Source organism: Anomaloglossus baeobatrachus, chromosome 2 (genome assembly GCF_048569485.1).
Source record: "Anomaloglossus baeobatrachus isolate aAnoBae1 chromosome 2, aAnoBae1.hap1, whole genome shotgun sequence".
Lineage (NCBI taxonomy): Eukaryota > Metazoa > Chordata > Amphibia > Anura > Aromobatidae > Anomaloglossus > Anomaloglossus baeobatrachus.
The window spans coordinates 786,161,834-786,188,483 of NC_134354.1; the positions used below are offsets into that span (position 1 = coordinate 786,161,834).

Consider the following 26,650-nt stretch of genomic DNA (forward strand, 5'->3'; position numbering starts at 1 on the left):
CGAGTAATATCGGGAAAGAGTGTAAACAAGGGCGGCACGGTGGCTCAGTGGTTAGCACTACAGTCTTGTGGTGGCTTGGTGGTTAGCACTGCAGTCTTGTGGTGGCTCAGTGGTTAGCACTGCAGTCTTGTGGTGGCTCAGTGGTTGGCACTGCAGTCTTGTGGTGGCTCAGTGGTTGGCACTGCAGTCTTGTGGTGGCTCAGTGGTTAGCACTGCAGTCTTGTGGTGGCTCAGTGGTTGGCACTGCAGTCTTGTGGTGGCTCAGTGGTTAGCACTGCAGTCTTGTGGTGGCTCAGTGGTTGGCACTGCAGTCTTGTGGTGGCTCAGTGGGTAGCACTGCAGTCTTGCAGCGCTGGGGTCCTGGGTTCGAATCCCACCAAGGACCACATCTGCAAGGAGTTTGTATGTTCTCCGTGGGTTTCCTCCCACACTCCAAAGACATACAAATAGGGAATTTAGATTGTGAGCCCCAATGGGGACAGCGTTCCTGATGTATGTAAAGCGCTGCGGAATTAATAGCGCTATATAAAAATAAAGATTGATTTATTTTATTTTTTTAAATCCTGCGTCACTCCGGTTTCCACTCAATTCTGTCAATTTCACAGTTTTGCTACTAAAATAAAAGAAACAGAAAATGTCGCCACCTAGTGGCCGCTACATAGAAGTGCCACATCGTGGCGTTCCCCTGAGATCAGTAACCTGCCGCACTCCACCTGTCGTTAGATGGTCAGGACTGGCTGGGAGTTGTAGTTCCTCACTAGCAGGAGCTGGATATTATAATATTTCCAAAAAGGACTCTCCAGATATGAGCAGACTATGGGGGGGCGGCTGCACTCAGGGGTCACGTTGCGAGGGATCATGGTGCACGGGTTATGGATCTTTGCCAGTCTCCAGAATACATTGTCCATCATTTAGGCTTCACTCCTCACACTTAAGACCAACATTTTCCTCCTTTATCTCCCCACAATTATTCCATGTACTCACTTGGATGTGGCCAATAACAAGGGCGCCACCTTGTGGTCAAAAATGACACTGCGCAAATACATGGAGTATTGCAGATAATACATAATAATATTTATTCATTTATATAGCGCTATTAATTCCATACCGCTTTACATACATTGGCAACCCTGTCCCCATTGGGGCTCACAATCTAGAGTCCCTATCTATCCTTTGACATCATCATTATCAAATCAGCGGGAATCGTGCAGCCGCTTCCCCAACCAAGCCATAATTATTCAAGATGCTGACGTCCGGGTGTAAGCGGTGCACAGAGCAGCTCCATATACTGCGACCTGTCCGCTGGGGGTGTTGGGGGCGCGGGACCACCACTGATCCGGGATGGATGACCCTATGCACCGTCCTATCTCTGCACCAATCATTCATTCACATGGCGGAGACTTACCTAGCTGATAAGCATCGCTGGGGTCAGTTCAGATGGCATTGAATAAAAGGACTAATCTGCCTGTCCTTTCCTACAGGGGATATGTATCGTACGATAAAAGCAGATGTTTAGGGAGGCAAATACAGGGGGGCGATCCGAGCACATCTGGGGGCGATACTAAAGGGGCAGCTTTATAATACCCCTTTACATTGACTGCTACAGTGAGTGAGTGTATCCCCACAGAGCGGCTTTTTACTTCCTGCTGGTGGGGATATTTTATAAGTCAGATTCGGATCCGAGTCTTACCAATTTATTAAAGTCTCCTAAAGAATTGTCTAAGAATAAAGACAGAGAAACGCGTGGAGACTATTTAATATGATTCACTCAAATATGAGTGAATTACTAAGTGCACTTTTATAAATTCTGTTTAGTATCATTAATAAAGGTTACGTTTTACCCCTTTTTACAGTGTAATCATGGATTCAGATTCTTTACTGTAAGAGCAGTGAGATAATGGCTTCTTTTCAGTAGGAGCAGTGAGATTATGGATTCTTTACAGTAGGAGCAGTGAGATTATGGATTCTTTACAGTAGGAGCAGTGAGATAATGGCTTCTTTTCAGGAGGAGCAGTGAGATTATGGATTATTTACAGTAAGAGCAGTGAGATTATGGATTCTTTACAGAAAGAGCAGTGAGATTATGTCTTCTTTACAGTAAGAGCAGTGAGATTATGTCTTCTTTACAGTAAGAGCAGTGAGATTATGGATTCTTTACAGTAAGAGCAGTGAGATTATGGATTCTTTACAGTAAGAGCAGGGAGATTATGGATTCTTTACAGAAAGAGCAGTAAGATAATGGATTATTTACAGTAAGAGCAGTAAGATAATGGATTATTTACAGTAAGAGCAGTGAGATTATGGATTATTTTCAGTAGGAGCAGTGAGATTATGGATTCTTTTCAGTAGGAGCAGTGAGATTATGGATTCTTTTCAGTAGGAGCAGTGAGATTATGGATTCTTTTCAGTAGGAGCAGTGAGATTATGGATTCTTTACAGTAGGAGCAGTGAGATTATGGATTCTTTACAGTAAGAGCAGTGAGATTATAGATTCTTTACAGTAGGAGCAGTGAGATTATGGATTCTTTACAGTAGGAGCAGTGAGATTATGGATTATTTACAGTAAGAGCAGTGAGATTATGGATTATTTTCAGTAGGAGCAGTGAGATTATGGATTCTTTTCAGTAGGAGCAGTGAGATTATGGATTCTTTACAGTAAGAGCAGTGAGATTATGGATTCTTTACAGTAGGAGCAGTGAGATTATGGAGCTCTCTGACACATGATGTTGTAATGGTTGATTCAATACTAAAATTTAAGAGAGTTCTGGATGCTTTTCTTGGAGAATGTAATATTACAGATTATGGGCAGTAGATTCTGGGATTGGATGTGGATCCAGGGAATTTGTGTGATTGCCGCATGTGGAGTCTGGTAAGAATTTTTCCCCTAATAGGGAGCTTATTATCTGCCCCATGTTTTTTTGCCATCCTCTGGATTATGTGAGGCTGTAGCTTGCACTTGATGGATTAAGTCTATCTGAAGACTTAAAATCTATGTAGTACCAACACTGCATATATAAAGTATCCGGCCGCCGTCTTCCCCGGTTTCCAGCGCTGCTTTGGGCCTCACGTGACTTAAGTCTGGACTTTCTGGATTACGCAGGGGTTTATTTATTGACGGGGCGTCACTTTGACACCGTGTTTAACGCTTCACTCTGAGGCTGAGGTTTACAGTGAGAAAGTAGCGCAGCGCCGCACAACGGTCCTTGTGTGAACCGGAAAAAAAAGTTCACGGGAGCCAGAAGAGGACGAGACCGCTGCTGGACCCTGTGAAGATGGCGGTTGGTAAGAATCCGTCATCAGATGTTTGCCATGTAATCTGAGAACAGCAGGAGGTGGGGCTGAGACACTGATTCCAGGGATGTGTCACTTATTAAGCACTGTGCTGTTATTTCAATACAATCAGTGTTTTATTAACAGGAGATTATCATCGCGGTCTAGCGTCAACCCCCAGCACTGATTAGCAGCTCGATGTCAGTAGATAATGTGGTGTGGGTAGGCTTAGCTTTCTGAGCTCTGCTACAATTAAACTCTGATTGGATCCCAAACGCTGCACCTAGTAAACTATGTGACACAATGCTGGAATCAGGGTCTCTGCCCCTGCATTATGCTGATGAGATAGTAAAGACCCGCTGACAGATTGCCTTTAATGCAATACCAGCAGCAGCGTATATAAATGAGAGGCCCTGGGGGGAGGGGGTGGCTTTGCATTATACTAATAGTGCAATTCCCATCATCTCTCAGGGTTGAGGAGCAGGACGTGCAATGGGGGAGTAACGTCATCCTTTTGTATGGCTCCATCTTCATAGTGCGACCCGTCACCCTCACCTGAGTGCAGACAGCAGAGAGCTGCGTGATGACTGTGGCAGAGCGTCCATGCAGTCTGCGCTCCACGTGTTCCTCTCCGCCTGCTGGACCGACTCTTGGAACCGGCGCACGGTCTCTAAATGTTCATTGTGTCCCATGGATGGGAATATATTCTCCCTGTAAATAAATGGGGAAGGTGAGCGCGCGTCACTGAACCCATCCTGCTAGTTTTGTGAGCTTTCATTTCTTCTATATTGCAATCTGCTTGCATAAGTCTACACACCCAGAGTCTGAGGCTTCTCAGGACAGGGGTGTCATACCTTGTAGTGGCTTGGGAGGGCACGTCAGCGACATCTGCAGGAGGGGGCGCAGGGTACGTGGTGCGGGGACCAAACAGAGCCGGACTGGAGTGATAAAGAGAAGACGGATGTGACAGGACCTGGAGAACAAAAGAATACAATGTATTAGGTAAAGCAGCGCAGACGGAGCCATTCCAGGGGTTCACGTCCCCCCTCTGCCACAACCACCATTTATAGCACTATGTCTGATAGTATATTACTGGCGCTCCACCTTCATTTCTTAGGCTGTGTGCCCACGTTGCTTTTTTTGTGCGCTTCTTTTTTGCACACGAAAAATCATGTTTTGGCAGGAAAAAAACTGTTGAAAAAAAGGTGCATTTTTTCAAACTTACGTTTTCTGGTGCTTTTTTTTTTTTTTTTTTTTTACTCATGGCAATAGAGGGGGTTTTCAGGCGCTATAGACCCCCGTGACCGCCGCCCGGTCTCCAACTGATGTTACAGCCGGGACCCGGCTCTCCCTGCCCGCGCCGCTCCCGGCAGTTTAACCCCCTGAATGCTGTGGTCAGTGCGATCACTGCATTCAGAAGGCAGAGAGAGGAATCGCTTGCTTCTTCCTGGCGATCGGGTCCCTGATTGCTGCCATGGCGACCCTGGGTTACTGAGCTACGGAGAGCCTCACACACCATGCATGGTCTGTGAGGCGAATTGCTGCGCTATAATCCCCCCCCCTGTAGTGATAAAGCATGGCAGGGGATTATAGAAACGGAGAAACAATTGACACCGATTTTTTTTTTTCAGCATCAAAATCTGCAAGGAAAAAAAAGAAGCAGCGTGTGCACAGCACGTCACGACTCTCAGAGTCTGCTGGGATGCGGTTTTCCTAGCTTTTACTGATTAAAATAAAGAAAAATGCATGAACCCCCCCCCCTCCCCCACATATGCACATAGCCTTGGTAAACCTTTTTAGGAGTCTGGAGGTCCCAAGCACAGGCTGACCGCACATTACCCACCCCGGGATGTCTGGGTGCGGCTTCGATCCTCAGCCGCCTCTCCTCCTTCAGATGGGAGATGTTTTCCAGAGGGGTGATGGACACTTTGATTTGACCTTGGCACTGACCAGCGAAGTCACCGATATTGTACCATCCGCACACGGACTGAAAGCCGGAGAGTAAAGGACAGAGATCCACGGAGGCGAAGCCCAGGACCCGCTCCACATCTGCGGGAAATCAGAGAAAGGTGCGATGTCAAAGAGCTTAGAGCAAACTGTGCAGGGGAGCGGGCAGAGCGAGGATACTCTGCGCTGTGCATCACTGGTACCTAGATCGCATGCAGGGAGGATCGGCTGGAGACGGCATGGTCATGGGGTCCACGAAGCGACCAACAACAACCACCTTTGTCTCTGCAGCAGGGGAAGAAGCACCGGACGCAGAGCGATCCGACCATCTTTACAGCGGCATCTGCTGGCTTTAAAACATATAGCGCCTGCCAGTGGGGGGCGCTCATTGCCGTGGAACTTGGCTACTCTGATGCAGCAGCGGTGGCCGGTAACCTAGGCAACTAGCTGTACACAACAAAATTAAAGTGCACCAATCACCAGGATTTTCATATATAACCTAAAGCCGGTGCTATAATGGCACTATCAGGTGGATTCTATACATACCTTTAGTTGACAGCTAGGATGTACAATGGAACCTCGGCTTATGAGTCATCCAGCATCAACGAGCAAAGCTTGCTGTAAATTGGTAACTCAGTTTACGAGCATGCTTTGCTGCATGAGCAAAATACTCACCGCACACACTTCCGGGTCCGTACATCTACCGCGCTCTGACCCGCTCTTGCAGTCCACACAAACACACACAAGCATGCACAAAACACACACAAGCATGCACGCACACACACATATTATGCTCACCTTACCTTCCGTTCCATCGCCGGCCTCATGGTTCTTGTAGTTCGCCGGTACAGGATGTGTATCGGCAAGCATCGCGACGAGCAAGTAACTTCTGCTGTCAGCCGCTACTCAAAAGGCAGCGCGCTGGCCAATCAGAGCAAGCGGCTCCTGCCTTTGGCAGCGGAAGTTCCTCCCTTGTCGCGATGGTTACCCGATACACATCCTGTACCTGCAAACTGCAAGATCCAGGAGGCCGGCGATGGAACGGAAGGTAAGGTGAGCATAATATGTGTGTGTTTGGACGTGTGTGGAATAGCAGAATATGGGACCAGGATGGGACATGTAACTAGTTGTGGAACGGATCGTCAGCATTGCAATGGTTTCCTATGGGAAATCTTGCTTTGCTGAACGAGTAACTTGGTTTACGAGCAACTCCCAGGACGGATTGTTCTCCTTAACCAAGGTTCCACTGTATAGGTTTTGAGACATAAGCAAGTAAAGTTTGTGAAATGAGCAGCTTTTTAAATGGCAGCTAATTAAAGAATGTACGCCTGGAACACCAATGGTGTGAACAAGGTGCAAGACTCAAAAGAAGGGAATTTTGTTACTTACCGTAAATTCCTTTTCTTCTAGCTCCTATTGGGAGACCCAGACGATTGGGTGTATAGCACTGCCTCCGGAGGCCACACAAAGCAATTACACTAAAAAGTGTAAGGCCCCTCCCCTTCTGGCTATACACCCCCAGTGGGATCACTGGCTCACCAGTTTTAGTGCAAAAGCAAGAAGGAGGAAAGCCAATAACTGGTTCAAACAAATTCACTCCGAAGTAACGTCGGAGAACTGAAAACCATTGAACATGAACAACATGTGTACCCGAAAACAACCAAAAATCCCGAAGGACAACAGGGCGGGTGCTGGGTCTCCCAATAGGAGCTAGAAGAAAAGGAATTTACGGTAAGTAACAAAATTCCCTTCTTCTTCGGCGCTCCATTGGGAGACCCAGACGATTGGGACGTCCAAAAGCTGTCCCTGGGTGGGTAGAGAAATACCTCATGTTAGAGCTGCAAAGACAGCCTTCCCCTACGGGGAGGCAACTGCCGCCTGCAGGACTCTTCTACCTAGGCTGGCGTCCGCCGAAGCATAGGTATGCACCTGATAATGTTTGGTGAAAGTGTGCAGAGTCGACCAGGTAGCTGCCTGGCACACCTGTTGAGCCGTAGCCTGGTGTCGTAATGCCCAGGACGCACCCACGGCTCTGGTTGAGTGGGCCCTGAGCCCTGAAGGAACCGGAAGCCCAGCAGAACGGTAGGCTTCAAGAATTGGTTCTTTGATCCATCGAGCCAGGGTGGCTTTTGAAGCCTGCGACCCTTTGCGCTTACCAGCGACAAGGACAAAGAGTGCATCGGAGCGGCGCAGGGGCGCCGTGCGGGAAATGTAGATTCTGAGTGCTCTCACCAGATCTAACAAATGTAAATCCTTCTCATACCGATGAACTGCATGAGGACAAAAGGAAGGCAAAGAGATATCCTGATTAAGATGAAAAGAGGATACCACCTTCGGGAGAAACTCCTGAATGGGGCGCAGCACTACCTTGTCCTGGTGGAAGACCAGGAAGGGAGCCTTGGATGACAGCGCTGCCAGCTCAGACACTCTCCGAAGAGATGTGATCGCTACCAGAAAAGCCACTTTCTGTGATAGTCGAGAAAGTGAAACCTCCCTCAGAGGCTCGAAGGGCGGCTTCTGGAGGGCAACTAGTACCCTGTTCAGATCCCATGGATCTAACGGCCGCTTGTACGGGGGTACGATATGACAAACCCCCTGCAGGAACGTGCGCACCTTAGAAAGTCGTGCTAGACGCTTCTGAAAAAAGACGGATAGCGCCGAGACTTGCCCTTTAAGGGAGCCGAGCGACAAACCTTTTTCTAACCCAGATTGCAGGAAAGAAAGAAAAGTCGGCAATGCAAATGGCCAGGGAGACACTCCCTGAGCAGAGCACCAGGATAAGAATATCTTCCACGTTCTGTGGTAGATCTTAGCAGACGTGGGCTTCCTAGCCTGTCTCATGGTGGCAATGACCCCTTGGGATAATCCTGAAGACGCTAGGATCCAGGACTCAATGGCCACACAGTCAGGTTCAGGGCCGCAGAATTCCGATGGAAAAAACGGCCCTTGGGACAGTAAGTCTGGTCGGTCTGGTAGTGCCCACGGTTGGCCGACCGTGAGATGCCACAGATCCGGGTACCACGACCTCCTCGGCCAGTCTGGAGCGACGAGTATGACACGGCTGCAATCGGATCTGATCTTGCGTAGCACTCTGGGCAGGAGTGCCAGAGGTGGAAACACATAAGGGAGCCGGAACTGCGACCAATCTTGCACCAAGGCGTCTGCCGCCAGAGTTCTGTGATCGCGAGACCGCGCCATGAAAGTCGGGACCTTGTTGTTGTGCCGAGACGCCATTAAGTCGACGTCCGGCACCCCCCAGCGGCAACAGATTTCCTGAAACACGTCCGGGTGAAGGGACCACTCCCCTGCGTCCATGCCCTGGCGACTGAGGAAGTCTGCTTCCCAGTTTTCCACGCCCGGGATGTGAACCGCGGATATGGTGGATGCTCTGTCCTCCACCCACATCAGAATCCGCCGGACTTCCTGGAAGGCTTGCCGACTGCGTGTCCCTCCCTGGTGGTTGATGTATGCCACCGCTGTGGAGTTGTCCGACTGAATTCGGATCTGCTTTCCTTCCAGCCACTGCTGGAAAGCTAGTAGGGCCAGATACACTGCCCTGATCTCCAGAACATTGATCTGAAGGGTGGACTCCTGCTGAGTCCACGTCCCTTGAGCCCTGTGGTGGAGAAAAACTGCTCCCCACCCTGACAGACTCGCGTCTGTCGTGACTACTGCCCAGGATGGGGGTAGGAAGGATCTTCCCTGTGATAATGAGGTGGGAAGAAGCCACCATTGCAGAGAGTCCTTGGCCGTCTGGGAAAGGGAGACTTCCCTGTCCAGGGATGTTGACTTCCCGTCCCATTGGCGGAGAATGTCCCACTGAAGTGGGCGCAGATGAAACTGCGCAAACGGGACTGCCTCCATTGCTGCCACCATCTTCCCCAGGAAGTGCATGAGGCGCCTTAAGGGGTGCGACTGACCTTGAAGGAGAGACTGCACCCCTGTCCGTAGAGACCGCTGCTTGTCCAGCGGAAGCTTCACTATCGCTGAGAGAGTATGAAACTCCATGCCAAGATACGTTAGTGATTGGGTCGGTGCCAGATTGGACTTTGAAAAGTTGATGATCCACCCGAAAGTCTGAAGAGTCTCCAGCGCAACATTCAGGCTGAGTTGGCATGCCTCTTGAGAGGGTGCTTTTACAAGCAGATCGTCTAAGTAAGGGATCACCGAGTGTCCCTGAGAGTGCAAGACTGCTACCACTGCCGCCATGATCTTGGTGAAAACCCGTGGGGCTGTCGCCAGACCAAATGGCAGAGCTACGAATTGAAGATGGTCGTCTCCTATCACGAAACGTAGAAAGCGTTGGTGCTCTGTAGCAATCGGCACGTGGAGATAAGCATCCTTGATGTCTATTGATGCAAGGAAATCTCCTTGAGACATTGAGGCAATGACGGAGCGGAGGGATTCCATCCGGAACCGCCTGGCGTTCACATGCTTGTTGAGCAGCTTTAGGTCCAGAACAGGACGGAATGAGCCGTCCTTTTTTGGCACCACAAAGAGATTGGAGTAAAAACCTTGCCCTTGTTCCGGAAGAGGAACAGGGATCACCACTCCTTCTGCTCTTAGAGAGCCCACCGCCTGCAGAAGGGCATCTGCGCGGTCGGGATGTGGGGAAGTTCTGAAGAACCGAGGCGGAGGACGAGAACTGAACTCTATCCTGTACCCGTGAGACAAAATGTCTGTTACCCACCGGTCCTTGACCTGTGGCAGCCAAATGTCGCAAAAGCGGGAGAGCCTGCCACCGACCGAGGATGCGGAGAGAGGAGGCCGAAAGTCATGAGGCAGCCGGCTTGGAAGCGGTTCCTCCGGTTGCTTTCTTGGGGCGTGAGTGAGCCCGCCAGGCATCTGAGCTCCTTTGCTCCTTATGAGTCCCTTTGGACGAGGAGAATTGGGGCTTGCCCGAGCCTCGAAAGGACCGAAACCTCGACTGCCACTTCCTCTGTTGAGGTTTGCTTGATCTGGGCTGGGGTAAGGAGGAGTCCTTACCCTTGGACTGTTTAATGATCTCAGCCAATTGCTCACCAAACAGTCTGTCTCCAGATAGTGGCAAGCTGGTTAAACATTTCTTGGAAGCAGAATCTGCTTTCCATTCCTTTAACCACAAGGCTCTGCGCAAAACCACAGAGTTGGCGGATGCCATTGAGGTACGGCTCGTAGAGTCCAGGACAGCGTTGATAGCGTAAGTCGCAAACGCAGACATTTGCGAGGTTAGGGACGCTACTCGCGGCACTGCTGGACGTATGATAGAGTCCACCTGTGCCAGACCAGCTGAAATAGCTTGGAGTGCCCACACGGCCGCGAATGCTGGAGCAAACGACGCGCCGATAGCTTCATAGACAGACTTTAACCAAAGGTCCATCTGTCTGTCATTGGCATCTTTAAGTGAAGCCCCATCTTCCACTGCAACTATGGATCTAGCCGCAAGCCTGGAGATTGGGGGGTCCACCTTTGGACACTGGGTCCAGCGTTTGACCACGTCAGGGGGAAAGGGATAACGTGTATCCTTAAGACGTTTGGAGAAACGCTTGTCTGGATAAGCATGATGTTTCTGGACTGATTCTCTGAAGTCAGAGTGGTCCAGAAAAGTACTCAATTTACGCTTGGGATACCGGAAATGGAACTTCTCCTGCTGTGCAGCTGCCTCCTCCGCTGAAGGGGCTGGGGGAGAAATATCCAACAGTCTATTGATGGCCGCTATAAGGTCATTTACCATAGCGTCACCATCAGGGGTATCTAGATTGAGAGCGGTGTCAGGATTAGATTCCTGATCACCCACCTCTGTCTCCTCATACAGAGCCTCGTCTCGCTGAGACCCTGACCAGTGTGATGACGGCGAGGGTCTTTCCCAGCGAGCCCGCTTAGGCTGCCTGGGACTGTCATCCGAGTCAGAGTCTTCAGCCTGTGATGCCTGGGACCCCCTTGAAGTACGGATTAGTTCCAACTGAGGGGGACCGGGGAGCATAGACACAGCAGTGTCCATGGTCTGAGTGACCGGCCTGGACTGCAAGGTTTCCAGGATTTTTGTCATAGTCACAGACATCTTATCAGCAAAAACTGCAAATTCTGTCCCCGTCACCGGGACAGGGTTCACAGGCGTCTCTGCCTGGGCCACTACTACCATAGACTCTGGCTGCCGAAGTGGCACAGGGATTGAACATTGCACACAATGGGGGTCATTGGAACCTGCCGGTAGATTAGCCCCACATGCGGCACAAGCAGTGCATACCGCCTGTGCCTTGGCACCCTTGCGTTTTGCGGATGACATGTTGTTGTCTCCTCAGAGCAATGTAGGGTATAAGCCGAGAAGCGCTGTACAGTGCAATATAAATATATATGGTACAGGGAAAAAATGCACCAAATAACACTGTGGCACTAGTGGGGCCAGCACTAATGTGCTGCTTACCGCCCGCATAAACGCGGGTGTGTGGTCGCCAGAGTCCCTTGTCTGAGTCCCCCAGAGCCTGTGTCCGTTCTCCAGCCAGACTGCATGCAGGAATGGCTGCCGGCGTCCTGTGGAGAGGGGCGGGCCCTGGGCGTGTTGAGACCAAGAGCGGGAAACTTGCGTCCCCACTGTGCCCAGTGAGAGGGCTGGAGCATGTAAATAAGGCTCCAGCCCTCGGCGCTGGCTATAGAACAGCGTCTCTCCCTTTCCCTGATTGACAGGGTGGGGGCGGGAACGAAGCAGAGCTAGGCCGCAAAAGCCGGGGACTGGATTTATGAGCGCTGCCGCCGTAAAAGCGCGGGCAGCGCGAGTCCCCGGCGCACTACAAGTCCCAGCCGCGCCGCCGCTCCCGGAGCGGCCGGCGCGGTAGTTCCCAAGAAATAAAATCACTCAGCTAAGCTGCAGTGACTCTAACCCGAGCGCGCAGCGCTAATACCCCCGGCGCACTAGCACACCCAGCAAGCCTGAAGTGTGCGTGGCCTGACTGTGCGGGGACACAGAGTACCTGAACGTTGCAGGGCCTTGTCCCTGACTGTACTCAGCTCCTCCAGCAGGGTCTCTGGGTCTGTGGATGGAGCCCGGCCTCAGGGTTTGGGGGCCGGTAAGATCCCACTTCCACAGAGCCCCTCAGGGGGATGGGGAAGGAAAGCAGCATGTGGGCTCCAGCCTCCGTACCCGCAATGGGTACCTCAACCTTACAAACCGCAAGTGGGGTGAGAAGGGAGCATGCTGGGGACCCTATATGGGCCCTCTTTTCTTCCATCCGATATAGTCAGCAGCTACTGCTGACTAAACAGTGGAGCTATGCGTGGATGTCTGACCTCCTTCGCACAAAGCTTGAAAACTGAGCAGCCAGTGATCCCACTGGGGGTGTATAGCCAGAAGGGGAGGGGCCTTACACTTTTAAGTGTAATGCTTTGTGTGGCCTCCGGAGGCAGTGCTATACACCCCAATCGTCTGGGTCTCCCAATGGAGCGCCGAAGAAATATACAACTAAACAATAGGATAAAGACTTGCACCCCAGTCACAATGTATAGGGGAATAATGAAAAGCAGAACTGCTACGGGAATACTAGACTGAAAAAGTGAAAAACATGAAAATGGAATGTGCATAACTGCTACGAATAATAGGAATCAGAGATGTTTAGCCATTGTATTGATCAATGCAAAGGTGCCCCAAACCAAACGCCAAGGTAATCTCTATTTTTGGGGTCCCTAACCTACGTGTAACCTCACCTGCAGTTTTTTAATTAGTATGCATTTTCTGTCTGAGAACCCGGCCCCACCCATAGCCATGTGTCTTATTTCACATATATAGCTTGGTCCTTTGCTTCCCCATACAGAGCAAGTATTTTTAACTGCAGGTGAGGTCACACATAGGTTAGGGACCCCAAAAATAGAGATTACCTCGGCGTTTGGTTTTGGGGCTCTTTTGCATTGATCAATACAATGGCTAAACATCTCTCATTCCAATTATTCATAGCAGTTATGCACATTCCATTTTCATGTTTTTCACTTTTTTTTTTAGATAGTCCATTGTATTTTTCAGTCTAGTATTCCCGTAGCAGTTTTGCTTTTCATCATTCTCATATACATTGTGACTGGTGTGCAACTCTTTATCCTGTTTTTTTTTTTTTTTAAATGTCAGCAGCTACCGATCAGCTGATAGCTGGGGTGGGTATTCATAGTGTGAAGGTAGCCTGGGCTATAGGTTGTTTGTTTAAATGTAATAAGATTATCTGTGTATGTAAATAATCAAAATATAGATGTAGTTGTATAATTATCTGTGTGTCTACATGACAATCGCACAGACGCCATAACATGATTCTAAGCTGTATGTTCAGGAAAGGGTTAACCAAAGAGAATGAAACTGATGGGAAAATGTACAAACAATGAACAGGGAAGGCCTTCATAATGATGAGTGAAAGTCTTATCAGTGATTTCAATGAAATGTGTGATCCTATGTTCCTAGGCACCTCCCTGACCCTCCCTATACGGCTTTGATGTATGAGAAAAGAAGGATTTTTGTGTACTCACCGTAAAATCTCTTTCTCTGAGTCTTCATTGGGGGACACAGGACCATGGGTTATGCTGCTGTCACTAGGAGGCTGACACTAAGTAAACAGAAAAAGTTAGCTCCTCCCCAGCAGTATAACCCCTGAGCCGGAGGCGGGCTCAATCAGTTTAGTGCACAAGCAGTAGGAGGAGAACCAAACAATCCTGGATAAAACAAGGTAAAAACTACGATCATCAGTCGTGTGACCAGTGGCATGGGAATATGGCCACTGGGGTAACCGGCAGGTAATATATAACAAGAAACACAAGCAGGGTGGGTGCTGTGTCCCCCAATGAAGACTCAGAGAAAGAGATTTTACGATGAGTACACAAAAATCCTTCTTTCTCTAGCGTTTCATTGGGGGACACAGGACCATGGGACGTCCAAAAGCAGTCCCTGGGTGGGAAGAGAACCATCACCAGAGATAGGAAGGAGCCGCTTCCCCCTGTCGGGCTTGACCCAGACCTACAAGCACCTACCTTGATACAGGTGTGCGACTGCCGCCCGCAAACCTTACGCCAAGACTGGGCTCTACCAAAGCTTGGGTGTGACCCTGGTCAAAACTAGTAAAGGTATGCCGACTAGATCAGGTGGCGACCCAGGGGACCTGGCCAGTCGACGTCTGAAGTCCATCCGTCCAAGGGGTATCCCTTGCTCGGTAGACCGCGGCGGAAGTCCGTCCTTCGTGCGATAGCCTAACCATATGGAGGAATGGATCAATGTGAAATTCTGGCCCTTGGCGCCGGCATGCGCCTCTTGGGAACAGGTGGAAGGATGGACTGACTGTCGGTGTAACCGAAAAGTGGTGTCCTGCAGACCTAAAGACTGAGGGCTCGTACCAGCCCTGGAACGAACTAGGCCCTCATTTTGGCTGAGAGAGGAGACTAGAACCGAACACCGAACCCTAAACTCCTCTTCTGGAAGAAACAGCAAGCTGCCTTGGACAGAACGAAGGGTTCTGCCGGAGCACCCCCTTGTCCTGCTAGAGGAGCCGGAAAAGGGGGAAAAACGACAAGAGGGCTGTCCGCCCTGATGCCGTCCGTAACCAAAAGACGGCCACGAGGAGCCCACCTATCAAAACAGGTGGGAGCAGGGAAAAAAGAGTACCCTGAAGCGAAACCATCACTGGATTAAGGTCCCACGTTTCTAGTGACCGAAGATACCGCCGAGCCAGATGGACGCTTCCCTGAGTGGAGGCCGTGATCGAAGAACGGAAAGTGAGAGGACTCCGAAAACCCGAACAATCGAGCAGCCACCTAGTCGATACAGGGAAACGCGAGAGTGCCGCATCCAGAACTGACTGGAAAAAGGCCAGCAAGAAGGAGGGGAGGGAGAGAGAGGAGAAGGGAAGATGTGCTCCTCATACCACCGGGGGAGCTCTGTACGAGTGGAATTAAATCCTCGAGGAAACTGGACTCCCCAGCCCTCACCATTTGTCTGCAATCTTCTTGACAACAGACCTGACCGAGCCAGAACCCGGGATCCACTGGTGAGCCCGTTGGACTTGGGACTTCTGAGTCCTGGTAGAAGAGAGGGGCCCCGACACGGATGAACTGGGCGGTCTGGAAGGAGTCACGGGGCATCTGCGAGGAGTTGAGCAAGATATGTGAACTATGCTCACCTGGGCTACTCCAGAGCCTTCCTCTGCCCTGGTCCATCTTGAGAACCCTCAAGATCATGGGAAACCGCGGGAAGACGCACAAGAGCCTGAATAGGCTTCACGACCGGTCGAGGGCATCGTCACCTAGTCCAGAGCAGGTGGCACCCACGATGCCCCATTGACCTGAAAGTTGGATCGCAAGACCAATAGGACCACGACTGGAGATCTTCCTTCGCCGGGGAACCGGCTGGTGACTTCCCTGTTGAAGAGCCATTTGCCTAAGCGAGGTCCTTCTTGCCGAGAGAATCGGCCGTCCAAACGTCCACGCTAGGTATGTGGAGCCGAGATTAGCGAGTGAAGAGACCTGTCCCAGAGGAAGATCTTCTAGGCTTCTTCCCTTGCCATGACACTCCCTGCATCACCCTGGAGGATGATGCACGTCACCGCTGTGGCATGGTCCGAGTGGAACCTGAATGGGCCACCCCGACCAAGAGAATAATTGTAAACCGGGCTAACCGGAGGGGAGAAGGATACCCTAGCACGGGAGACTGGTGACGGTTGATAACACGCTCCCGAGGAGGAAAGGGGAGCTTCAAGGGACGGTTGTGAAAACTGGTCCGCAAGGAGGGGATTGACGAGTCCCCCACGAAGACGGAACCTTCCTGACTCCGTTCTTCAGAGTGGTCCGCTGGGGAGTCAAGGATGAATCTGGTAAGTGCACCGCCGCTATTCCCGCCACAGACTGCCGAGGGCTCGCATAGCAAAACTGATGGAAAAAAACGGGCGCGGGTGGCAAAGGGTACGCGGGACTCTGCGCCCGGTAGAAAACTACTCCTGCGTGAGGAGTAGCTACCCGTGGACGGGCTCGATACCGTGCCTAAGAGATGATCTACCGGGTAGGGATCTGAGAGGACTCCCTCCGGAAGCTCAGCTACCCTAGTAGCGAAAAGTGATGATGACGGTCTAAACCTCAAGCGCGGGCCCTTGAAGGGAGAACTCTGGTCCTCTAGGTCGTTTCTGGGCGGAGTGAACCTAGCAGCCCTGTAGCGTAGTATGCGCAGGGACAGTGATCCCTGCAAGCGCTCTCAAAAAAACTGGAACGGCCCACTGTCCCGCGAGGCGGAGGGACTGTTGGAGGGATAGAGGCGCCCTGACGGGTGCGGCGTGAACGGACTGGGACCTAGCTGTAGGGGGACGATCCTGATGCGTCTGGCCAATGCCGGGAAGAGATGTACTCTTCCCTTACGTAGCCTAGGGGAGAGAAGTACTCTACCCTGACGTAGCCTAGGGGAGCAACTGGCCCCGCCCATCTCCGAAGGGCGTTCACGTACAGTCGGAAGGGAAGTCAGCGACTCTTTAGACGTCGATTCCAGTTCCTAATCCTGAGTCAGAGGTCTCGACGTGTGTACACACTGATACTAGAGGCTCAGGCCGAGCCGCAGTCAGACACCAGGTCTGTGAAGAGAGGGTACTCACGGAAGATGATAACCAGTCCAGGGTCGGCATAGGTGGAACGTGGTCCGCCGCGTAGGGTGTCCGCGGAGACCCTGCTGAGCGTCACGTTAGGGACGAGAAGCCAGAAGGAACCCAGGCGGGTCGATTACAGGGTAGCGCGCCTCTTCCTTTCGGAGCCCCCCTTCGAGAAGGGGTAATGACAAGTAAAGGGACTTACCACTGGTAAACATCGTGCCCGGGACATAACCATGCTCACGCAGTCAGCACGGCGAACTCTGGATGTCCCCTGTAAGCCGCAGGGGCCCGCCACATTCGTCTCTTCAAGATGACATGCCCCCTCTCTCCGGAGCCCTTTGGGGGAATGATAATGGCAATAACACGACTTACCGCTGGAAACGCAGTGTCTAGTTGCTGTTCGTGATCAAACAGCGACTCCAGTGTAGCATGCCCATTTTGTCCGAAAACCCTCTTGGAGAAAGGCATAATGATACTGACAAGACTTACCGCTGGTAAACTTCGTGTCCGGTTGTTGTCAGTGATCACGCGGTAACTCGGCGAACTCTGGATGTCCACTGATTACATCAAGGGTCCGCTCCAAATGTCTTAAAGGAGACCTGCGTGCACAGAGAGAAGAGGGCTGTCCGTAGCCTTACGGCTTGACTCACCATTCCTAGCAGGGTACTTGTCATGCGGCGAAAACATCCAGGTCCTGCTTGGAGTTCACCAGAGGTGAAACGCCTGGGCCATCACCCGAGAGGTCGAAAGGCTACCGAAGGACAGGCAGTCTGGACCTGGGGATTAAGGTGAAACCTGGGGGGCCGCAGAAGATGATACCTGGCGGGTCCGCTTCCGGCAGAGGAACCGGCCCCTGGTATGGGACTCACCTCCCCGAGGGGATTGCGCCAGTCCTGTGGATGATCTGAGAGAGCGTCGGCCAGGGACGCAGCGCATGCGCACCAACCCGAGGAACGCCAGCGAGGGGATTTAGCCAAAGCCAGGCGCCAACTATTCGGCAGGGGCGGGGAGCAGGGGCGTGCAGTGCCAGTGGCTGCGGTGGATGTAAAAAACAATTGAGGGAAGCGTAGACCTGAGCTTACCGGTCCAAAAAAACAAATATCTCAAGCTGAGACCTGTAAGAGTTAATAAACTCAATCTACATATATAGTAATAACTCAACCCATGAACATAAAAAAACCTACTATCGTTAAAAATTGTGGCTATTCTTGGGCCCATTTTTCCCTGATAAGGGATGCTGCAGCCTCAGCAATCCGCAGATCAGGAGTCTGCCCTGATCCTCTTTTTTTTTTTTTTTTTATTTTTATTTAAAATGGACGCTGAGGGGGCTGGGGGCGGACCCAAGAGAGCGGGAAAAACTATCCACCACCCCCCTAGTGATGCCTGGAGCCGAGCGGAGGGCGGAGGCAGAGAGGCCGGCGGCCAATAGCGCTGCGCGGGAGGCGGGCCTGGGACGCCGAAGACAGGGCCGAAGCCGGGGACTAAATTTTGAAGCTGCGGCGGCGGCGCAGTAGCGATGCGGCGGCGGCGGAGTAGCGATGCGGATCCCCCCGACCTCGGATGTCGGCAGGGAGCTCCGCGGACGTGGCCGGGGTGCCAGGCGGCTAGGCCCAGACCGGGGACTAAATTTGGAAGCTGGCGCCGCGGGCAGAGGCAGCGCCGGCGGACCCACTCACGAAGCGGCGGCGGCGCAGCAGCGATGCGGACCCTCCCGACCTCGGATGTCGGCAGGGAGCTCCGCGGACGTGGCCGGGGTGCCAGGCGACTAGGCCCAGACCGGGGCCTAAATTTTAGCAGCCGCCCGATGACCGGATGGGGACGTGGGGGCGCCCGGTGAGTAGGCCCGGACCGGGGCCTAAAGATTGCATCCGCCCGGGAGAAGGTAGGAGAGGGTGTCCTACCTGAAGGGCGGCGTCGTATCTGCCAGTGTGCAGGCGTGGAGCTCTGCACCCGTGCCCCTGTGCTCCGCACACCGGATGACTGGCTGCGGCAGCAGGAGAAGAATGAGGCAGGCAGGCAGGCAGGCAGGGAGGTGGACGCCGGTGGGGGGAGGAAACCCCTCTGAAGTGTAGCAGCGCTGCGGGCCCCATCACACAATCCAGACACGCTGCGAGGTCCAGTCCCTGCTGTATGCCCCTTGCACCCTTTGGGGTGATACCGCAGGGTGAATAGGGGGTGCTCAGTAAAGTTCAGCCCCGCGTGCCAACCCGGGAGTGGTACCGTGGAATTGGACGGGGGAGAGGGCCCGACGACTCAAGCCTCTGCGACCCAGGGGAGTGGTACCCACACGGGCTGCGAGAGCTGAGGTAGAGAAACGATACCTGTAGAAAAAGAGAATTACCACAGATGAGAGCGACGAGCGTCGCCGAGAGAAAAAATGAAAAAATAACGCAAAAAATCAAGTGGCTGAAGGGGGCCCAGTCGGCCCACATCAGCCTCCTACGACACTAAGCAAAAAACTGATTGAGCCCGCCTCCGGCTCAGGGGTTATACTGCTGGGGAGGAGCTAACTTTTTCTGTTTACTTAGTGTCAGCCTCCTAGTGACAGCAGCATAACCCATGGTCCTGTGTCCCCCAATGAAACGCTAGAGAAAGACAGATTTTGATACTTTGTACATGTCTGAAGGTTGAAATGTTATAGCAATATCTGAACTATTCATTACACGGGTCAGTCGCCTATACAGGCTCAAGGAGTGAACACAGTCTCTGTGGTCATTGTTTGAGTCTTTTATTATATCTGCGCAGATATTTATTTTGGCCCCGAGCCTCTGGTGCCCTGAACAAAGACTCCATTAGCAGTCTTACCTAATATTTCTCCCTTGACAATAGTGATTCCCGCCCCCAGCCTGTTCATCCTCCCTGTAATTTATGCTAATTCTATTAAAGCATAGTTATACTAAGTTACTAGAAGGACCTGTGCTGATGTCATACTCCTGTGACCAGAAGGGGCGGGGCCTCAGTCAACATTGCTGATACCAGGAAACAACATTATTTTTCTGCTGGCTGAGGCCCCGCCCCTTCTGGTCACATGGGTATGACATCAGCACAGGTCCTTCTAGTCACTTAGTAAAACGATTCTATAAAAGAATTAGCATAAATAATAGAGAGGTGGAGGAACAACAGGCAAGGGGGTGGGAATCACTATGAATACCCACCACAGCTATCAGCTGATCGGCAGCTGCTGCCATTCAAAAAGCTGCTCATTTTCCAAACTTTACTTGCTTGTGTTTTAAAATCTAAACATCCGAGCTGACAACTAAAGGTATGTATAGAATCAGTCTGATAGCGCCAGTATAGCACTGTATGTATAGAATCAGCCTGATAGCGCCAGTATAGCACTGTATGTATAGAATCAGCCTGATAGCGCCAGTATAGCACTGTATGCATAGAATCAGCCTGATAGTGCCAGTATAGCACTGTATGTATAGAATCAGCCTGATAGTGCCAGTATAGCACTGTATGTATAGAATGAGCCTGATAGTGCCGGTATAGCACTGTATGTATAGAATCAGCCTGATAGTGCCAGTATAGCACTGTATGTATAGAATCAGCCTGATAGTGCCAGTATAGCACTGTATGTATAGAATCAGCCTGATAGCGCCGGTATAGCACTGTATGTATAGACTCAGCCTGATAGTGCCAGTATAGCACTGTATGTAAAGAATCAGCCTGATAGTGCCGGTATAGCACTGTATGTATAGAATCAGCCTGATAGTGCCAGTATAGCACTGTATGTATAGAATCAGCCTGATAGTGCCGGTATAGCACTGTATGTATAGAATCAGCCTGATAGTGCCAGTATAGCACTGTATGTATAGAATCAGCCTGATAGCGCCAGTATAGCACTGTATGTATAGAATCAGCCTGATAGTGCCAGTATAGCACTGCATGTATAGACTCAGCCTGATAGTGCCGGTATAGCACTGTATGTCTAGAATCAGCCTGATAGCGCCAGTATAGCACTGTATGTATAGACTCAGCCTGATAGTGCCAGTATAGCACTGTATGTATAGAATCAGCCTGATAGCGCCAGTATAGCACTGTATGTATAGAATCAGCCTGATAGTGCCAGTATAGCACTGTATGTATAGAATCAGCCTGATAGCGCCAGTATAGCACTGTATGTATAGAATCAGCCTGATAGTGCCAGTATAGCACTGCATGTATATAGACTCAGCCTGATAGTGCCGGTATAGCACTGTATGTCTAGAATCAGCCTGATAGCGCCAGTATAGCACTGTATGTATAGACTCAGCCTGATAGTGCCAGTATAGCACTGTATGTATAGAATCAGCCTGATAGCGCCAGTATAGCACTGTATGTATAGAATCAGCCTGATAGCGCCAGTATAGCACTGTATGTATAGAATCAGCCTGATAGTGCCAGTATAGCACTGTATGTATAGAATCAGCCTGATAGTGCCGGTATAGCACTGTATGTCTAGAATCAGCCTGATAGCGCCAGTATAGCACTGTATGTATAGACTCAGCCTGATAGTGCCAGTATAGCACTGTATGTATAGAATCAGCCTGATAGCGCCAGTATAGCACTGTATGTATAGAATCAGCCTGATAGCAACAGTATAGCACTGTATGTATAGAATCAGCCTGATAGTGCCAGTATAGCACTGTATGTATAGAATCAGCCTGATAGTGCCAGTATAGCACTGTATGTATAGAATCAGCCTGATAGTGCCAGTATAGCACTGTATGTATAGAATCAGTCTGATAGTGCCAGTATAGCACTGTATGTATAGACTCAGCCTGATAGTGCCAGTATAGCACTGTATGTATAGAATCAGCCTGATAGCGCCAGTATAGCACTGTATGTATAGAATCAGCCTGATAGCGCCAGTATAGCACTGTATGTATAGAATCAGCCTGATAGCGCCAGTATAGCACTGTATGTATAGAATCAGCCTGATAGTGCCCGTATAGCACTGTATGTATAGAATCAGCCTGATAGCGCCAGTATAGCACTGTATGTATAGAATCAGCCTGATAGTGCCAGTATAGCACTGCATGTATAGAATCAGCCTGATAGCGCCAGTATAGCACTGTATGTATAGAATCAGCCTGATAGTGCCAGTATATCACTGTATGTATAGAATCAGCCTGATAGCGCCAGTATAGCACTGTATGTATAGGATCAGCCTGATAGTGCCAGTATAGCACTGTATGTATAGAATCAGCCTGATAGTGCCAGTATAGCACTGTATGTATAGAATCAGCCTGATAGCGCCAGTATAGCACTGTATGTATAGAATCAGCCTGATAGTGCCAGTATAGCACTGTATGTATAGAATCAGCCTGATAGTGCCAGTATAGCACTGTATGTATAGAATCAGCCTGATAGTGCCAGTATAGCACTGTATGTATAGAATCAGCCTGATAGCGCCAGTATAGCACTGTATGTATAGAATCAGCCTGATAGCGCCGGTATAGCACTGTATGTATAGACTCAGCCTGATAGTGCCAGTATAGCACTGTATGCATAGACTCAGCCTGATAGTGCCAGTATAGCACTGTATGTATAGACTCAGCCTGATAGTGCCAGTATAGCACTGTATGTATAGAATCAGCCTGATAGTGCCAGTATAGCACTGTATGTATAGAATCAGCCTGATAGTGCCAGTATAGCACTGTATGTATAGACTCAGCCTGATGGTGCCAGTATAGCACTGCATGTATAGAATCAGCCTGATAGTGCCAGTATAGCACTGTATGTATAGAATCAGCCTGATAGCACCAGTATAGCACTGTATGTATAGAATCAGCCTGATAGCACCAGTATAGCACTGTATGTATAGAATCAGCCTGATAGTGCCAGTATAGCACTGTATGTATAGACTCAGCCTGATAGTGCCAGTATAGCACTGCATGTATAGAATCAGCCTGATAGTGCCAGTATAGCACTGTATGTATAGAATCAGCCTGATAGCACCAGTATAGCACTGGCTTTACGTTATATATGAAAATCCTGGTGATTGGTGCGCTTTAAAAATACATCCATTCATGAAAATTTTTAATAAGTAAATTGCAAAGTTCCTTTTTCTCTTTTATTTTACAAGCAACTTTGCAATTTCACCCAATTTAATAAGATGTTTAAAAATGGCGCGGCTATAAAACGCAGGACCGCGTGCTGCACGTTTACAATGCGTTCTTGCTCTGTCGTCAGTCCCTTACCTGCTGCTTTGTGCCAGACCTTGAACACTAAGGTTTGCTGAGGGTCCAGGAGAAGCTCGGTGCTCAGTCTACACAGAGAATAGGAAATAAAGATCATCAGTGGGTGCGCACCATCCACAGCGCAGGGGTCTGGAAGCCGCCACGTTCGGCTAATGGTCAGTCACATGGCAGATATCTACGTGACGTTTCCACTGTGGATGTCGCAGCTTCTGCAGCACGTGGACTGAATTCTGCAAACCCCTTTCAAATCGATGGGACTTTTGCAGAAATTTGATGCAAATCTGCTGAATGTGAATCCATAGATTTAACCGTCTGTGTCCAATAAGGGGTCACATCGCCTGCTGGGTGCAGTGGTACTTCAAGAATTTAACCCCATGTGGAAATAATGATGTAGAGGGGTATACACCAGTCTGGCCCATTGAAAAAAAAATCACGTGCCAGACATACAACAATGGTGTAAGCATGAAATTCTGTGGATCGGTGTGCTCTGTAATATGCGGCGGTCCCAGGGAAGTGAATGAAGAGATCGCCCACCTAAAAAGGGCCCAATTCGTGGGATAGATGCAGATCCCAGCGGTGGGACCCCCATCTATCAGACATTTATGCTGCTTAATGTCCCTCTGGGGACCAGGACACATTGCGGCCCCCTGTAATGGTATTACGTGCGTGCCCATGGAGTCCGTCTTCATTCTCTGACGCCCGGACCCTCATTCATTGTTGCTTGGTACGTACCTCACTTGGTGCTGGAAGTTCCAGGTTGGGGAGTCTGTGCGGTCAATGATGGGGGTAGTTACGGGGGCTGTAGTACCGGCAACAGGGAAGGACACGGAACAACTGGGGACGGCCACGGCTCTCTCGGTCAGAGGACTGCCTGGAATTACACGCTGATTAGTATTATTTCACATCTGATGGAGATTTCAGACCTTGTATCTAATCCGTACTTATCGCGCGGTACCTTTTAAGCTGAGATGCATCGCCCGCTCGACCAGAATATTCACAGCGAATGTGTTTTCTAGGTCACCAGCCACCGACTCGCTGCCGGGGCTGGAGGATGGATCACTCTGCTCCTTCTGTACACACTTGTTGGGATCCTCTGGTCTCTCGTCAGGATGTTCCCGCGAGACGTCTCGCGGCTCGTCATCCTCAGTAAGGGTCTCGTCCTCTGGGGAACTCGGGCACCGGGCTCTTGATGACGGGTGATAGGCAGAGCTCAGGGACAAGTGGACCCGCACCGCTGCACCCCCCAGATTGGGGGCATTGTGCTTAAAGAGGGGATATACACCTGAAATAATGGAAGAAACTGAATTAAAGGGATTGGCGAGTAACTAGGGGCGGCCAATCAGCTGTTAGCAGGTCTGTGCGCCGTGTAGTGGCCGTTCTCGGTACTGCAGCTCACCTCCCATTGAAGTAAATGTGATCGGTGCTGCAGTACAGAAAACGGCTACTAATCACAAAGCTGTGCCGGCCGCGGGACCTGCTAATAACTGATCGTCTGGACCCCGAAAAATCTGATAATGATGATTTATCAACAATCATTGTCCTGGATAACCGCTCTCAGGATTTCTACATTAATGGGTTGAGATCGTTGTGGGGTGCAGCAATGTTCTTCCACCTACCACTGACGGAGAGGGTCCGCGAGGTGTTTTCGGACAGGGCGGTAAGGTCCACGTAGGCGCACCCCAGCAGGCGGTCCGTGTCTTGGGGTCTGGGCCCGCTGGTGTCCTTCCCATAACTGCGCCAGATCTGGATTTCCAGCTTCTCCTCCCTGAGATACCAGACGAGCGGCTGATGCTTCATCAGCTCCACAGTCCTCGTTTGCTCAAACACTACGGTGGCCCGCTGGGCGTCCTCGGATACAGTCGGCCGTCTCAGAGGCGAGCAGACGGCGTCTCTGTCGTACAGCTTGTACCTCAGGTAGCAGTAGGTGCTCTTGTGGAGGCGCTTGTGGCCGGCCAGCAGGAGGCAGTGCACTGGGAGCCAGATCTTCGGGGTAGTCACAGAGAGGTTGACCAGCTCGTCTCCGTCACCGGACTGATCACCGCCCTCATCCTCCGTCCATCCCAGACCTCGGGCCGCCTCCAGGACACGTTCTCGGTCTGCATGATGGGCGAAGCCAACAGAAAGCTCCAGGCCACCGACGACATTGTCCAGAAACCCGGCCGTGCTGGGAAGTATGGGGTCTTCAGAAACCATTACTGGAAACCAGCCAGAAAGTCCTAGGAGAGGATACATAAGTGTAAGGTGTCATTGTGACGACATGGACTCTGTCAGTGCCTAGCATGGGTTAAATTTCTTAAAATCTAGCCAGCCATGAAGATATCTTGTTTATAGACGAGGGATAAGCTCCTCATTGTTTCTACAAGACTCTTAAGACCCCTTTACACACCGAGACTTTCAGCGATCCCACCAGCGATCCCAACCTGGCCGGGATCGCTACAAAGTCTCTGGTAAGTCTCTAGTGAGCTGTCAAACAGGCAAACCTGGCCAACGACGCAACAGCGATCCGGACCTGCAGAACGACCTAGCTAGTGAAACACTGGAAACGAGTGATGTCTCCCAATGTCTGTCAATCACTATTCTCTGTCAGTCGGTCTCTCCCTCTCGGTCTCTATTCTCTCTCTGTCGGTCCGTCACTATCTCTGTCCCTCTCTCACAGTCTGTCGGTCATTTTCCCCTCCTCTCTCATACTCACCGATCCCCGGCGCGGCGCTGCACGGCATTCACACTGCTGCGGCGGCTTTTACTATTTTGAAAAAGCCGGCAGCTCATTAAACAATCTCATATTCCCTATTTTCCCCGCCCACAGGCGCCTATGATTGGTTGCAGTGAGACACGCCCCCACGCTGAGTGACAGGTGTCACACTGCACCCAATCACAGCAGCCGGTGGGCGGGTCTATACTGTGCAGTGAAATAAATAATTAAATAATTAAAAAAAACGGCGTGCGGTCCCCCCCAATTTTAATACCAGCCAGATAAAGCCATACGGCTGAAGGCTGGTATTCTCAGGATGGGGACCTCCACGTTATGGGGAGCCCCCCAGCCTAACAATATCAGTCAGCAGCCGCCCAGAATTGCCGCATACATTATATGCGACAGTTCTGGGACTGTACCCGGCTCTTCCCGATTTGCCCTGGTGCGTTGGCAAATCGGGGTAATAAGGAGTTAATGGCAGCCCATAGCTGCCACTAAATCCTAGATTAATCATGTCAGGCGTCTATGAGACACCCTCCATGATTAATCTGTAAATTACAGTAAATAAACACACACACCCGAAAAATCCTTTATTAGAAATAAAAAACACAAACAAATTCCCTCATCACCAATTTAATCAGCCCCAAAAAGCCCTCCTTGTCCGGCGTAATCCACGGACCTCCAGCGTCGCATCCAGCTCTGCTGCATGAAGGTGACCGGAGCTGCAGAGGACACCGCCGCTCCTGTCACCTCCACGCAGCTAATGAAGACAGCCGTGCGATCAGCTGAGCTGTCACTGAGGTTACCCGCTGTCACTGGATCCAGCGGTGGATGCAGCGGTGGACGCGGGTAACCTCAGTGACAGCTCAGCTGATCGCGCTACTCACCTCAGTTGCTGCGTGGAGCTGACCGGAGCGGCGGTGAGTAGCGCGATCAGCTGAGCTGTCACTGAGGTTACCCGCGGCCACCGCTGCATCCACCGCTGGATC

General features: G+C 50.8%; 1 protein-coding gene across 1 annotated transcript in view; it reads right to left on the reverse strand.

Moving 5' to 3' along the window:
• C2CD3 (C2 domain containing 3 centriole elongation regulator) overlaps positions 1–26,650 on the reverse strand; it is a 155,134-nt gene that overhangs the window by 39,844 nt on the left and 88,640 nt on the right. The window contains exons 22-28 of the mRNA XM_075333991.1: positions 24,586–25,185; positions 23,925–24,251; positions 23,702–23,840; positions 22,970–23,037; positions 5,114–5,319; positions 4,125–4,243; positions 3,826–3,981 (exon numbers count right to left, since the gene is read on the reverse strand). Of these exons, the coding sequence (XP_075190106.1) occupies positions 3,826–3,981; positions 4,125–4,243; positions 5,114–5,319; positions 22,970–23,037; positions 23,702–23,840; positions 23,925–24,251; positions 24,586–25,185 (1,615 nt within the window). The remainder of the gene's footprint in view (positions 1–3,825; positions 3,982–4,124; positions 4,244–5,113; positions 5,320–22,969; positions 23,038–23,701; positions 23,841–23,924; positions 24,252–24,585; positions 25,186–26,650) is intronic.